At 37.8% G+C, this 15,547-nt stretch overlaps 8 protein-coding genes across 8 annotated transcripts; 6 read left to right on the forward strand and 2 right to left on the reverse strand.

The window, feature by feature from the left end:
- Nucleotides 1-48: 48 nt before the first annotated feature.
- On the reverse strand, nt 49-1,440 carry KQ657_005069 (uncharacterized protein; the record flags this gene model as incomplete). Its single annotated transcript, XM_043195713.1, has 1 exon — nt 49-1,440. One exon carries the CDS (start codon nt 1,438-1,440, stop codon nt 49-51), a length of 1,392 nt encoding a protein of 463 aa, XP_043049418.1.
- A 395-nt stretch (nt 1,441-1,835) lies between these two features.
- KQ657_005070 (uncharacterized protein) lies at nt 1,836-2,327 on the forward strand (the record flags this gene model as incomplete). The annotated part of the gene is made up of 1 exon (XM_043195714.1): nt 1,836-2,327. One exon carries the CDS (start codon nt 1,836-1,838, stop codon nt 2,325-2,327), a length of 492 nt encoding a protein of 163 aa, XP_043049419.1.
- A 121-nt stretch (nt 2,328-2,448) lies between these two features.
- Nucleotides 2,449-4,157, reverse strand: CDC14 (phosphoprotein phosphatase; the record flags this gene model as incomplete). Its single annotated transcript, XM_043195715.1, has 2 exons — nt 2,449-4,049; nt 4,106-4,157. 2 exons carry the CDS (start codon nt 4,155-4,157, stop codon nt 2,449-2,451), a joined length of 1,653 nt encoding a protein of 550 aa, XP_043049420.1.
- A 366-nt stretch (nt 4,158-4,523) lies between these two features.
- KQ657_005072 (uncharacterized protein) lies at nt 4,524-5,197 on the forward strand (the record flags this gene model as incomplete). The annotated part of the gene is made up of 4 exons (XM_043195716.1): nt 4,524-4,526; nt 4,646-4,742; nt 4,825-5,083; nt 5,140-5,197. 4 exons carry the CDS (start codon nt 4,524-4,526, stop codon nt 5,195-5,197), a joined length of 417 nt encoding a protein of 138 aa, XP_043049421.1.
- A 795-nt stretch (nt 5,198-5,992) lies between these two features.
- Nucleotides 5,993-6,970, forward strand: RPS13 (40S ribosomal protein uS15; the record flags this gene model as incomplete). The annotated part of the gene is made up of 2 exons (XM_043195717.1): nt 5,993-6,013; nt 6,536-6,970. The coding sequence occupies 2 exons, from the start codon at nt 5,993-5,995 to the stop codon at nt 6,968-6,970; spliced, it is 456 nt and encodes a 151-aa protein (XP_043049422.1).
- A 264-nt stretch (nt 6,971-7,234) lies between these two features.
- On the forward strand, nt 7,235-12,774 carry VPS15 (Serine/threonine-protein kinase; the record flags this gene model as incomplete). The annotated part of the gene is made up of 3 exons (XM_043195718.1): nt 7,235-12,027; nt 12,267-12,310; nt 12,377-12,774. 3 exons carry the CDS (start codon nt 7,235-7,237, stop codon nt 12,772-12,774), a joined length of 5,235 nt encoding a protein of 1,744 aa, XP_043049423.1.
- Nucleotides 12,775-13,074: 300 nt separating this feature from the next.
- TFB4 (TFIIH/NER complex subunit) lies at nt 13,075-14,355 on the forward strand (the record flags this gene model as incomplete). Its single annotated transcript, XM_043195719.1, has 2 exons — nt 13,075-14,165; nt 14,349-14,355. 2 exons carry the CDS (start codon nt 13,075-13,077, stop codon nt 14,353-14,355), a joined length of 1,098 nt encoding a protein of 365 aa, XP_043049424.1.
- A 379-nt stretch (nt 14,356-14,734) lies between these two features.
- Nucleotides 14,735-15,490, forward strand: KQ657_005076 (uncharacterized protein; the record flags this gene model as incomplete). Its single annotated transcript, XM_043195720.1, has 1 exon — nt 14,735-15,490. One exon carries the CDS (start codon nt 14,735-14,737, stop codon nt 15,488-15,490), a length of 756 nt encoding a protein of 251 aa, XP_043049425.1.
- Between the last annotated feature and the right edge of the window lie 57 nt (nt 15,491-15,547).

The following is a 15,547-nucleotide window of genomic DNA, read 5'->3' on the forward strand; positions in this document are numbered from 1 at the left end:
TGACTGATGATGATTCTATAATTATATATAAACAAGGTAAGATCTTTTCTATATCCGAATGAACTTATCCATTTCCTTAAAGTTAAGTTCTCGTTTGAACTTCTGTCCCATCTTAAAGGAATGGTATTCGTTATCTGCTAGTATATCAGCCAATGTCTTTCCTAATTGTATTCTACCATTTTCAGGTAACCCTTGACGTTTTGAAGGTGGAACATTATCATCTCGTTCAAGATAAGATAATAAGGAACGTTGAACCCGGTTCTTTCGGTTAACCAACTCAGAATGTTTCCATATTTGTTGACGGTGAATCTGGTCCACTATAGAGTTATATTTCTCCACCATATCATCATAATGGTACATCATTTGTTGCTGATAAGCCGCTTGTTCTTGTTTCAATTGATCAGGATTCACGTGAGTCATTCTTAACTGTTGCCACTCGCTTTCCAACTCATTGGTTGCAATATTTATAAACTCCAGCCATTCTTTAACACGGGACTCGGAGTTAGACTTGGTCGCAGTCGGCTCGGCCGTAGTCTTGGAGTTAGCTTCATACTCTTCAATCATAGATTCCCATTCACCTTCCCATTTAGCCCATTTCTTGTAATAACTATAGGGAAACATTCTTTCTGTCAGATAGAACCCCTTAGAACCCTTAACTCCATAACTACCGTCAGGGTATTTGTTCTCGGGAACCTTCTCATCACCTACAGCTGATTTCCATACCTTTAGAATCCTCAGATGTTTAATTAGACGGGCCACATCCATTGAAATCTGTCTAGATTTAGTCGAATCCGGGAATGGAAGCTTTAAATACGGGAACGGGATAGGAGCTGAAGAAACCTCCTTTATTTTAACCTCATAGGGTCCCTTCTCGTTGACTATAAGACGTAGATGTTTGAGATAGAAGTGATAATTGATATCATATTCTAACCCAGGTTTGATGACCCCATCAATATAGTCTAGATCATATGCTTCTTTAATGGTCTTATATGTAATTGATTTGGGCGTGGAATCAGTTCGGGATTCAAACGGTAATAAGCTTCCCAAATATGCTTCCTTGGTATAGTCCAACTTAGAAGGGATGGGGATCAATCCTTGTTGCTGTAGTTGTCTTAAATACTTACCTGTCAACCAGCTGGCCTCTACGATGCTCCTTTTGGTTTGCTTCTTGATTAGCTTGTGTTGTTGGTTGGGCGTATAATGGCTCATTTTGACTCTTTCCTCACCATTGGTTTGCTTCTTTTGACTCAGTCTCTTGATAGGGTTTCTTATAGCTTCTATTTCTTTCTTATTGCTCAAGTATTCGTCTCGCCACCGTTGTCCTTGTAGTCGTTCGTTCCTCATGTCCAATACCACTTGTAGAAAGTTATTCCATGTATTTGTTTGCAAAGGTGACTGTAACTTTGTCATGGCATCAAGTAACTCAACACCTTGAAGCATACGTTCTCTTAGCTTGACCAGTGACTTGACAGGTCGACGGAACGTGTCTTTGATGTTATGCTGGACTTCATACTGAAGATATTGCAAGTACTTTGCGGGGTCTAGAACGGCCCTTTCGTGTTCCCGTTTGAGATGGCCTGATGCATTAGATGATGCATTATGGAGATGGGATAGCTCAAAGTTACTTAGTGTTCGTGTTCTTCGTAGTAGATGTCGGTACAACGTCACCACCGACTGTTTGTGTTCCGCCAAAGATATTGGAAGGGCCATCCGGTTGGGTTTATAAAAGAGGTGAAAGCAGAATTCAAGTTCAAATTTTCATATACAAAAGATTAACTAACGTTAACAGATTATATACAACTTTATCAACAGTATCGCCAGTATTACCAATTACAATGGACTCATCAACCATCATCAAATATAAGCGGTCAAAGGCCACTTACGTTGCATATGTTGATCTTCATTTGAAATCTCAACAAACAGTGCAAAACTTGGTGTCTCATTTGGTCGATGTCCTTAATGGTAGTGGTGGCTTACTCTTGAAGGAAGTGGACGAAGATGCAGATGGCATAGCTGTACCCAAGTCAGAGCATCTTGATGATGATGATGATGATATTGTTGTTCCCAAATCAGAGTATCTCGACGAGGATGACGTTGTGGTTAATGATGCTAGTGCTGGTGCGGACAGTGTCAAGGTTGAAAGTGTATCAAGTGATGATATCAGGATCGCAGTTGCAAAGGATAAGACCACTCCATACGCTAACGAATGGTTAGAGTTAAGTGACGATTCAATGGTTACCAGTTTAGAGTTTAAGGACTACATGGTCCTTGCCTTTGCTTATGGAGATGAAGAATTTTACATTACTGAAGGTGTTTACGATGAATGATGACACTGACCTGAATGGGGACTAAGTAAAACGAACTGAATGGAACTAAATAAAACGAACTGAATGGGGACTAAGTAAAACATCAAAATATAATCATACAATATAACTCCAGTGAAACAATCTAAGCATTATAAGGCTTTCGTATGGAACCACCACTACCACTTGATTTTCTAACTCCACCGGAAAGAACTCTATGGACACCATTCTTTTGGATGTTCCCCTTAGAAGACACTCTGGTCTTTTGCATCTTCATGGTATGTGTTGGAGAAGATTGAGGAGATGATGATAACGTAGTACTAATGGTTCTAGTGGTTGTGGTGGTTGTAGTTTTGGTTAAATGAATAGGTTGGGTTTGGTTTGCAGAAGCCGATTTCAATACTTGCCAATCATTCTCAGAGGTTCTTCTTCTTGGAGAACTATCCAAGTTATTTTCAATTACTCCATCAACCAGTGGCTCTTTACTATCTAATTCAACATCAGAATTGTTAATATGGATCTCGGAATTCTCATTACTGTCAAGATACTTTCTTGGTTGTCCAGGTGATTCTGTTGGAACAGCTGTATGGATTTTGGATGCAAGAACTCCACTAATCTTCCGTCTTCTAATTGGTGTATAGAAAGAAGAATCTATATTGGTTGCTGAAGAATTGATTTGTTGTAATTTCCTGTTTCTAGATTCTTGTTTCATTCTGGCTTTAAATTCATCATAGGGACATAAGGAGAATAATCCTCCAATGAAATCATCTGGTCGGTTATCTAAAACCATGGTATGTCTCCAATCTCTAAAGTCATTTTGATGCAAATATAACCAATGCTGTTGAGGTCCCACAACCATTCCTGGTCTTATCATTCTCATATATGCAATGCATTCATTAGCTGTAAATCCATGTGTATAGATTAAATGAGCACCTATCAAACAACCAGTTCTTCCTAACCCAGCCTTACAATGAACAGCGATTTTGCCACCATTATTGATTGTAGTTTCAGCTGCACCAATGAATTTTTGTACATAATCCATGGTTGGACAAGTACCATCATCAAAAATCATATCAATATGTTTCATACCTCTTTTGGTGAATTCATCAGCATCATATAATCTTGAATTCAACCGAACAACCAATTGAACATCATTATTTTGAAAGAAACTTAGAACTTTTTTGAATGGTTCATTAAGGTACTGTGGTCTTTTTTGAATAGGTGATGCAAATGCTATGAAGTCTTTGGAAATGACATTAAAATCCCCTTGATCAACGCGTTCGTATAATTCATATTCTTCCAAATTGAAATTGGTGATATCAATCATACCTCTTTCCTTTGCTCTCCACATTGCATATACAATGTCTTGGATGGTGATTTCAAAGTCTGCTGTGGAATAACCAGCATCTCTGAATCCAATAAATGGAGGAGAAATCTGAGCTATTGGTTGTAATACTTGATGAGGTGACCATGATTGGATTAATACCATGTAACAACAAAGTAAACAAGCCGTATTGGAACGCATTTTAGGGTCGGTAGAACTGTAGATGCAAACAGCCTTACCTGAGTTAGCATCATCATTCAACACGGTATGTAATAGCACAGCAAACCGGTACAAGGCGCCAATATGTAAAGGACCAAAGTCCAAGTTAAAGTTGTTATACAAAAGCATATCTTCTATTGTGAAGAATACGGTTGAATCTGTATCAACAGGTACATTATCGTATGCTGCCAAATAGATACGGTCTAGAAAAGTGTTAGTGATCTCTTGTGACGCTACGCAGGTCAATGATGGTACATACTCTTGAGGAACTCGATCCTAGGGATCTTTATGGATTCTCTAGCAAAGGACATTAAAGACGGCGTTTAGAAGGAATCGGTTCGTGGGTGCAATCAATGATGGAAGTATATGACCGAAATAGCGAGGATCAATATTAATAGTATTTGTTCATAAATACCAAAAGTGAGTGAGCGTTGAAATTAAATGCTAATTACACTTTATAGATAGACAACCGCATCGTTGCACATTTTAGTTAGGACCATTTCATGTTGTTTGTTTTGGATTTGGCTGGTTTGAGAAACCATACTTAAAACAGACTTCTAATTAGGTATCGGTGTACACGACTCTCGCACAAACTTCATTATCGCCTGTACAAGAACTACTTTTATGAATGTCGCAATGATTCGTACAAGGGTAAGGTAGATTGAAGATCAACCACTATGGTATGTGATGATGAATGATATGGGGACTTATTGAGTTGATGTACAATGGCACCGTTACTTTGGTTACTATTGTACGAATATCCATTGGTCAATATCATTTGCTCTATACTAACGTTTAGGCCACTCCCTTATACACCTTCTCACCAGAGACATTGAGCGATCTCCGCAAGTTCCGTTTTGCAAGTGCTAGAGCAAACACCCCTCAGGCTCTCATATGTATGTACTGCTAATCCTGCTATAACCTGGACTGGACTGAATTGAACTGAGTTGACTTGAACTGAACTAACAAGAACACCAGATATCATTGATAAGACTTCTTATGAAGTCAAGAGAGAAGACGACGATAATATAATTGACTCCATTGAAGAACTTGTGGATGGGTTACCTGATAATTCGCCTCGATTTGTGGTCCTCTCATATCCAATAACTGAGGCCGATGGACGTATGAAATCACCTTTGGTCATGATTTATTGGATTCCTCCAACCTGTAATAACGAGGGAAGAATGTTATATGCCGGGGCCGTAGAATTGGTCAGAGACAAGGCAGGTGTCTCCAAGTATGTATAATCATAATAATAGTCATTAGAGGAATCTACACTAACATTAGATTTAGATTAATTAAGATAGAGGAAGAAGATGAGTTCGAGGATATCGAATCTCTTTTACAATAATATAGATTACAATTCATTGTGTGTCATCTAGTGGTGTGTAGTTGTAGTTAATTTTTTGTTATAGTTTCAATACAACTTTTCGCAACCAAAGTGCTTAACCGTAGGAAAAGCTACCAGCTATTTGTTTGTTACATTGAGGCAATAATGTTAGTGTTAAGATAACAAAGAGACGAATGATTACTAGTGTGAATACTTCAACATAACTCCTCTGGATTTTATGCTTCATATTGGAAGTAGCAAACATTGAGTGAGCAATTGGGTACTGAGACAAAACGACATATTAGAACATTCTTATTATACGGTCGTAAATGGACTTTTCGTGCTTACAGAGTCAAGCCATTTAAATAAATAGTAGCATAATAAGAGGAACCCGTATCACTGCTTTCAATAGTTTGTTGTAAATGTCGTCGACGTAGTCATCAGTAACTAAAATGGCAAACGTGTCACGTGCCATTCTACAAAGTATTACGATTACATTTGCTCATTCAATCATATCATGAGTGAACTAACGCTATCATTGAAGTCAACTTTGAAGTTAAAATTGAATAATATTGCGCATGTTGTTCAAATATATTCGACAAAGAACCTTAAGTTCATGTCTTTATTAACCAAGTCCATGCCCAAATATACGCATGTAAAGTCGAATATTTGAGAATATCTCTAAGTAGTGCGCTAACCTAAGTGAAAAATTTTCAGTCTTTCCCTCGCACCCTATAAATAAAGTCCACTCCCTCATTATTGTAAATCTGTTATCCTTAGTTTCTTCACATCAACCAATAATAAAAAACAGTCAAAATGGGTCGTATGCATTCATCTGTATGTGAAAACCAAACATGTTGAAGCAGCTTGATCTCATCGTGGAAAGACTATAGTATTTAGTGATGATAACCATGTGCTACTTTGCACTAAGATTTCAGGGTCTTTCTGGTAACGTGGGGGTTTAACGTATTTAAGGTCTGGTTCAAGAGTTGAACAGCTTTTAAGCTTGTTTCAGTAGTGCTTTTGGCCGTGATGCTTATTGCATACTCACGATTCAGCTGGCTTGACACCACTATCTATTGTAGTGCAAAGTTTTTTTTTCTAATCCACTGCACTACACAACATTACATTACTGCGAAAAAGCAATACAGTATACTAGATGTATGTTATCGATTTGGAGTGATATCCTACTATTACAATTTAGTATATGCTATTTTCGCCAGTATTGTTGTACAGCATATGCTTTGTACTGGTTGTGTATGTTTTGACTGATTTAGGATGAAAGAACTTTGTCACGTTGAAATTAGATTTGCGTATATATCATCTAAAAATGATAGCATTATACTAACTCCGTTTTAGGGTAAGGGTATCTCCGGTTCTGCCGTTCCATACTCAAGAAACGCTCCTTCTTGGTTCAAGTTGTCTTCTGACGATGTTGTTGAACAAATCACCAAGTACGCCAGAAAGGGTATGACTCCTTCTCAAATTGGTGTTATGTTGAGAGACGCTCACGGTGTTTCCCAAACCAAGGTTGTCACTGGTAACAAGATCTTGAGAATCTTAAAGTCCAACGGTTTGGCTCCAGAAATCCCAGAAGACTTGTACCACTTGATCAAGAAGGCTGTCTCTGTCAGAAAGCACTTGGAAAGAAACAGAAAGGACAAGGACTCTAAGTTCAGATTGATTTTGATCGAATCTAGAATCCACAGATTGGCCAGATACTACAGAACCGTCTCTGTCTTGCCTCCTAACTGGAAGTACGAATCTGCCACTGCTTCTGCTTTGGTTAACTAAGGTGTTTATCATGTCATTGTCATTTGTATTATATAATTGAAAAATCCGTGTTAATATTAAAACCTTTGTTAAGAACAATCATTGTAGACAATCTGTTACCTACATATAAGTTTCGCGAATTTGTGAGAGAGAAAACCACGCGCTACCATATATAAACAGGAAAGCCTGATAACTAACTAACAAAGGGGCAGTCATAGTAACCACTAATAATAAACTCTAAACTACTATACAACCTTTTAAACGTTGTAAAATCTATTGGAAGCCATGGGGAATCGCCTATCGTTGATGGCGCCCTCTGCGCCAACGGTTGCAATATCGTCATATGTGGACTTTCTCGAGAACATAGAGTATATTGAGCTTGTTAACAATCAACAGTTGTTTAAGACCATTAAGGCAATTGACCATGCCAGTGGATCTCTTGTACTCATAAAAGTGTTAATCAAACCACCCAGTGATGGCAACAACTTGAATTTAAAGGATATAACCGAGTTGACGGTTAAAGATTGTTCTCGGTTGTCATACAGTAATATAGTTTTACCCTGGTTCAGAATCATTGAAACTGATAGAGCTGCTTATATGATACGACAGTGGATTAAGACCAATCTTTATGATCGTATCAGTTTGAAGCCGTTTTTAGAACCAACAGAGAAGTTGTTTTTAACGTTTCAAATGCTTAAGATCATAGACACTATTCATAATGAAATGCATATACGTCATGGAGATTTAAAGTTGGAGAACTTTATGGTAACGTCGTCCAATTGGCTATTATTAAGTGATTTTGCAAACTATATGAAGCCAACGTTTATTCCTAAAGATAACCCTAATCAATTTCTGTTTTACTTTGATAGCTCAGATAGAAGAGTATGTTATGTGGCACCAGAGAGGTTTTACACATCAAAGGGATCAAATATACCAATACAAAATATTGATGATGATGGGATCTTCTCAGGTAAAGATAGATTAACCGATCAAATGGATTTGTTTAGTCTTGGTTGTGTTATTGCTGAGCTTTATTTGGATGGAGAACCTTTATTCACATTATCACAGCTTTTAAAGTACATGAGAAATGAATATAAACCTGATTTAAGTACTATTGACAACCAGTTAATAAGAGAAATCATCCAACTGTTGATAAACATTGATCCCAATGAAAGACCTTCAGTTTCCAAGATTTTAAATGATTATAGGGGCATTCTTTTCCCAGATTTATTCTATGATTTCTTGTATGACTTCATGTCTGATCTTAACAATACAAAGCTTTATTATTCAATAGCACACGATAAGAATGTTTCACCTAGTGATTTACGGCTACAGAGAGTATATGATAATTTTGAAGCAATTAAATATCATCTCCAATTTGCATATGATCCCATTACAACTAGCACTAGCGGTATCACTAGCGGTAGTTCCAGAGTCCCAGTTCAGTTGTCTCTACCGGGAATGGCTACTAACTATGTTATCAAGAAATGGGATGAAATAGAATTGAACGATCGTCTGGACCAAACAGCCTTGATATTACTTCAATACATTTTCTCATTAATGAATTCGTTAAAACAACCACAATCAAAAATAAACGCATGTGAATTGATAGTGGCCTTATCAGAGAGGGTTTCGGATGAAGCAAAATTGGATAGATGCATACCCAATTTGTTTATGATTGTGGACGAGTGTTTGATTTCCTATTCAAAATATGTTAAGCAAACTTCCAATCAAAATGATCCAACGTCAACTATGGGGCCAACTTCAGAGCATTGGAAACTGTCAGCCCGAGCAGCTAGTTTTGCGCTTGAAGCAGCTACCACGATCCTATTAACTTGTTCATCAGTTTCACCTTTGAATACTTTAATATTCCCGGAATACTTGATACCAAAACTTATGGCATTAGCTAATGCAGATTCCAAAAATGTGGATATTACATATCTTAAGTCGACCCTTGCATGTTGCATTCCAACCCTTGCTTTAATATCAAGAAAGTTTTGGATGTTAAGTCGAAGTTATAATCGTGAGGGGGCTCATGATGCTGCCACTAATACACCATCTACTACTACACCTAAGCGATCAACCACTGGAAGGAAGGCGTCATTATTCCTTTCCATGGCTAATGATGAACTAAGTGCAGTTAGCTATTTCCATTTGCCTAAGGAGCAATTGGATTCTGATTTCGAAAGATTAGCTGTTACATTATTAACTGATTCAAGTACCCTGGTCAAGATTGCGTTGGTCAATAACATTCTCCCTTTATGCATTTTCTTTGGAGTGGATAAAACAAATGATGTTATACTACCTCATCTTATATCATATCTTAATGACGTTGATTTTGAATTAAGAATAGCATTTTTGAAGTCAATATTAAAGATTGGTCCTTATATTGGGCTGATACTGTTTGAACAATATTTACTCCCACTATTAGTGCAAACTTTGAGCGATATTGAACAATTTGTTACTATTCAAGTGTTGGAAATATTTTACACTTTTATCAGTGAAAAATTAATTAACCCCGTGACTGATTTCAATGCAATTTCCATTTATCAGGAAATACTTTCCCATACGTTATGCTATGTTTTGCATCCTAACAAATGGATAAGACAATCGGTTATTGCTATTATTGTTGCAATTAATGAAAACCTAACCAATGCTGATAGATATTGTTTCTTATACCCCATGATTAAGGGGTACTTGAACTACGATATCCCTTTTATTAGTTGGAAGACCTTATATCCAAGTTTAACCAAACCTCTAACGCATCAGAGCTATCAGCTGGCTATGGGTTGGAACAACCTGGCCTCTTCAAAATCTTTATTTTGGCAACAAAATAACCCACATAGTGAAACCAGTTCCACCAGATCGAACGGTATCAAAGTACCAAAGGACTTATCGAAGTCTTTATATTTCCCTAGTAAAGATTGCAAGCTGCAGACGACATCTTCATCATCTGTGGTTTCTAATGGGTCCTCTATACCGTTATCACCAGAGGACAAGAAGTGGTTCTCTAAATTGAAATCTGTGGGGTTAGATGAGAAAGAATCATGGAAATTATTAGCCTTAAAGAGCTATATTTCTCATGTAGGTTTAGCTCTTTCACATCAAAAGAACCATAAGCTCCAAGACGTGGAGAAGGAGAAAGAGGAAGTTTTCAATTTAAGTAAGGACATTAGTCCTAGAAATATATTTTATGATGTTTTCTTTAAATCAGACCCTGTTCCTCAAGCATTAAGAATGATAGAAACAAATATAGAGGCTTCAATTCCTAGTGATTCTGAATCTTTGCATAATTTAGAGTCTCGAAACTCACTTATGCTCCCCACAATACCAAAGATTAAAGCATCTTTACAAACAGTCGAAGCAAATGTGTTTGGAGAAATGGAGTTAAGTCATAACACTGCATTACACTCACTGCATCCTCATACTAGAGTGTCAGGTCCAAGGAAGCACAGACTGTCTTTAGCTTCGAACTCTTCGGCGTTCTCTTTGGGGAATAGTGACATGATGATGGACAAATCCGAACTAGTAGTCATTGGTGGTCTACTGGCTAATGATATAACCAGAGCAAACGATGGAAACATTCGAAAACTTCTCAAAATTAACGATAAAGCTGCAACTGCCGTAATGAAACATAGTTATGGTGGCCATAATCCAAATATTCTCAATTATTTAGCATCGATTGATGTTGAACCGTTAATTGATGACTTTGCTGAGTTTGGACCAGCTTGGAAGAATCTACAAGAAAATAACACCGATAAGTCTACCTTTAGAGGCGTGCGGGTTGCCTCTATTAATACCAACCAAAACTCTCTGGATCTTGATGCAATTACCAATGTTGCTGTATGCTCATCCAATGAGTTTGTGGTTACCAGCTCAGAAAATGGTTATCTTAAGGTATGGGATACCTTAAAGTTGGAGAAGAATATAACTGTCAAGGCTCCGCAATTACTGCATAAATTGGACTCTTCAATTACTGCTATGGAATTCTTACCTAATAGACCGATCTTAGCAGTTGCCACCAGTGACGGGATGTTAAGAATATTGAAAGTTCTATTCACAAGAGGGAAGACTAATAAAATTGTCAAGTATTCTCAATTCCAAACTATTAGAAGCTTGCAATTGAACGACAACGACTTTATTATTGATTTGAAGTACTTTTCACTAACCACCACTAATCAGATCATTGGAATCACTTCAAAGAGTTATATTTTAGGAATTGACATTGTTAGAATGGTTCAAGTCTACAAATTAGAGAATCCAGTGATCTTTGGAGTTACCAGATCGTTTGTAGTTGATAACAAACATACTTGGTTACTAGTTGGAACAGACAATGGATATTTGTGTCTCTGGGATTTGAGATTCAAACAATTGTTAAAGTCATGGCGACTTGATTATAGAATAGATGACTTTGAAGGTGGTGATGGTGAATCTAATGGAGTTACCAATAATGGAGCACGAAACCCCGGAATATCTAACATTTCGTTACTATCGACCAATGGTCAGGATGTTAGTCAAGTTTCCATTACCACTACTTCAGAAGTTCCAGACGTCACTGTTTGGCAAATACCTTCATTTGAATGTACCAAAGTGTTTCGCAGTTATGTTAATGGTAAGTTTGGGTATGACTTGATGTCTGTTGAATATGGACAGAAAGTGTATACTTTAGAGGAAGTAAGTCCTGACCTTATCAACCTCAACATTGAAGATATCATTGCCAATCTTGAAGTCAGTGATAATAGCATTCCGGAGGTAGGTGAAAAGTCCGAATCCTCCAGAGGCATTACTTGTACTCAACAGCATAAGAACAGTCTTACTACGGCTACAAGTGGGAGGAGCATTGTTATTTGGAACTTGAACGATTTAAAACTGTCCGTTTCTATTCCGTCAACAGCAACGGAATCTCCCTTCACTGTTCACACTGTATACCCTGCGCTAATATTCGCACAGCAAGTGCAAGATCCAATGGGAAGAGCAGGAGGAGACGGCGGTAGTCCACTATTCAACGATATCATTACGGGGATCTCTGTTGTTGAAAGATCGTCAGGGATCAGTCTTATTGTTGGTGATCGTAGTGGGTACTTGAACGTCTTCAAATGAAGTGTGGAGAAGTAGTAATAGTAGTCACACTACCTACCAATTGTCGTGTACCACGAACCAAAAAACCGTTGGGCGGGCTGAAAAGTAGTGATGCTAAAAGGTGATGATACTTTACATCGTAGTTGAACTTGTACATGCTAACCGTTACAGCTGGAGTTGCGGTATTAGGTATTGTCTATTTTACTTATCAAGTTTGGAAGTCTATTATGGGGTTCAGCGATATAAAAGGATTGGAAATTGCTCTTGAAGAAGCAAGAAAGGGTATGTGTACCAACAACCTTCAAAGGATTAAATAGACTATTAATCTGTTACTAACATTCATTTCAGGTTATGAAGAAGGTGGAGTCCCTATCGGAGGTGCCTTGATTGCGGAAGATGGTACTGTCTTAGGTCGTGGCCATAATATGAGATTTCAAAAGGGTTCAGCTATTTTACATGGTGAAATGTCTGCATTAGAAGATGCCGGTAGATTAAAGGGTAGCGTTTACAAGAACTGTACCATGTATACTACCTTATCACCCTGTGATATGTGTTCTGGTGCATGTATTTTATATGGCGTTAAGAGAGTCGTGTTGGGAGAGAACGAGACTTTCAAAGGTGCAGAAGAACTCTTGCGGTCAAAGGGAATCGAGGTTATTAATTTGGACAATGAGGAATGTAAGAAATTGATGAAACAGTTTATTAAGGAAAGACCTGAAGATTGGTATGAAGATATTGGTGAATAGGTGTTACTATATAACAAAAGTAGTGTACATACCAAAAGGGCATATATATAGCTTCAAATACTACAAGCTATTAAGAAAATAATGTAATTGTAATACTTAAACAGTTAACTTTACTAATAACTACTACTGCACTAACCACTATGCCAGTACTGTTGCTGTGGAAACTCTATGCCTATGTATAATAATACTATGGTCATTTTCATGAGCCTATGAATAGAGTCGCACACGACTTCAGCTCAATAATAATGAAAGATGGAACCTCATGGTACTTAAATGGTTCATCATTAACTTTATACAGTTATGGATGCTATTTCAGATAATGTATTCAATGATCTTGACACCGTGGAGACTGTGTCTGATGACCCATCGCTTCTTACGGTAATTTTAGACATTTCTCCGGGATCCTGGTTCCAACTCCGAGATCAGATATCAATAGTTGAAGTGACTAAATCATTACTAGTATTTCTTAATGCCCATTTATCGTTAAACAATTCCAACCAAGTGGCATTCATTGTTAGTTCACCCGTCGGATCCAAGTTTCTTTATCCAAGTCCAGTTCACGGAACCGAGGAACAAAGGAATAAACCTACGTTGATTACCATGAACATGTATAGACAATTTCGAGTGGTTGATGAAGCCGTATTACAAGATTTAAATACTGAATTGGAACAGATAAGGAATAATAAGAAAAGTTATTCTGCCGTATCAACATTGGCAGGAGCTTTAAGTATGGCTTTAACTTATACTCATCGTATGCTTACTTTGGACCAATCGATTCGAACCACAACCCAATCAGCAATAAATAATACCACTAATAGTCAGCATCATCATAATAGTGGAGGCACAGGAAATTCGAATGGGTCCGGTCATTCGAGTCAATTATCATCTACCAACGTTAAATCTAGAATTCTTGTGGTATCTGCTGATGATACTGATGATCTTAAATATATACCAATAATGAATTCCATCTTTGCTGCTCAAAAGATTAAAACTAGCATAGATGTGGCTAAATTAGGAGCAAAGAATTCTTCTTATTTACAACAAGCATCAGATGCCACCAATGGAGTTTATCTAAAGATAGAAGACCCAAAGGGGTTAATACAAGTGTTAAGTAGTGCATTTTTCATTGAACCTTCAGTGAGACCATTATTCATTCTTCCAACCAACTCAAACGTTAATTATAGAGCTTCTTGTTTTGTTACGGGAAAATCTGTTGATTTAGGTTATGTTTGTTCGATATGTCTATGTATTATGAGTTTAATACCAACCGATGGGAAATGTCCTACGTGCGACTCGAACTTCGATGCTAGAATCATTGCCCAACTAAAACGTGCTCCTGCCGTTGTACCAAAGAAGAGACGTAAAGTTGTTAGTACGGCGCCTCCAATCACGTGACTTCCAAAAAGAAGCAGAGAGTATGGTTCTCTATAACCCCGTGTTTATAATATTATAATGGAATTGCTTAGGATAGTTATGTTTATCTATCAAATGTAACCTTCGTTTCTGAGCACTCAGACATAATTTCGTGCATTCAAAACACTTGAAAACTTTATCACCTCTTTCTACTCGAATAGTCCATAACATACTATGATTCTCTTCAATATGAATATCTAAAATGGCCGTGGACGGGAATCGTTTTTGGCACTGCAGACATTTATGATTATGATGTTGTATTATATGTGATTCGTAGTCGTAGTAATTGTTAAAGGTTACGGCAACACATGGAGGCATATTGCAAGTTATCGAGGAGGTAGTGCTAGTATTTTCATTGTAAGAAGGATCTACGTTATCTTCACGAGGTCTCTTGGACATTTATTATCAAGTAATATTAAAGTTCCTGCTGATATTGTATACTGTTGTGGAAGTAAATTGGCCATTCCCTCGATTCGAATTGGGGTCGACTTAATTTTGATCGTGGAAAAAAATCCAATCCCATCTTCAATGCCTCTCCATCTTCATAATGTCATTGCCAACACTGGAGGGACCGATTGATGAACAGTTCGGCCAACTGAGCGCATTCCCCTTACCCGAAGGTGACACAGTGGACCAGGATACTCAGGATGCATACACATACTTGGCATCAGTGAGGAAACAAGCTGAATCCGAAACTTCGGTGTTCTACTCCGTTCGAAGAGATCTACTTGCTTTGGAAGACGGTGAACAAATAGGGAATGACACTAAAGAGTTATACAGCGATCAACATAACAGTAAGAACAATGAAAAAGAGATCGAACCTTTAGTTCAATGGCAGTTCAATTTCCAAACGGAATTTAAGTCGATTAAAGCAGAATTAACTCAACTTCAAAGATTAGGTCGACTAACTCCTCGGTCGTGGCCAGAACCTATTCCTTCGACAGGAAAACAATGGCGCACAGCGATGCTCGACCAAAGTCCACCACCAATTGCACATTTTTTCTCGTTAGATCATTCTACAACCTTGCGACTAGTGGTGTATGCCACCAAATGGTTGAGTACTGGAACCCGAATATCGTTGTCGAAATGGATCTGGTGCCTACTAATTCGTCTAGATACTCCTCTCGACGCAAGTGATACTTCAATTATAAGAGAATTAGGTGTCAAAGCTCTAAAGCTATGGGAGAAAACTAATGGTGGTGTAGGGGTGTCCCCTACGGCCAAACACTGTTGGGCGATGATCGTTACAATTGTGGGGTCGTACTATCGCCAGAGCGACTTGGCTCTCGCACGAACAAAATAATTCATTATCAAACGAAAATTAATTTTCATCGTTCAGTCAACGTACAACCAACCTTGA

The sequence above is a fragment of the Scheffersomyces spartinae genome, assembly GCF_019049425.1.
Source record: "Scheffersomyces spartinae strain ARV_011 chromosome Unknown scaffold_9, whole genome shotgun sequence".
Taxonomy (NCBI): Eukaryota; Fungi; Ascomycota; class Pichiomycetes; order Serinales; family Debaryomycetaceae; genus Lizanozyma; species Lizanozyma spartinae.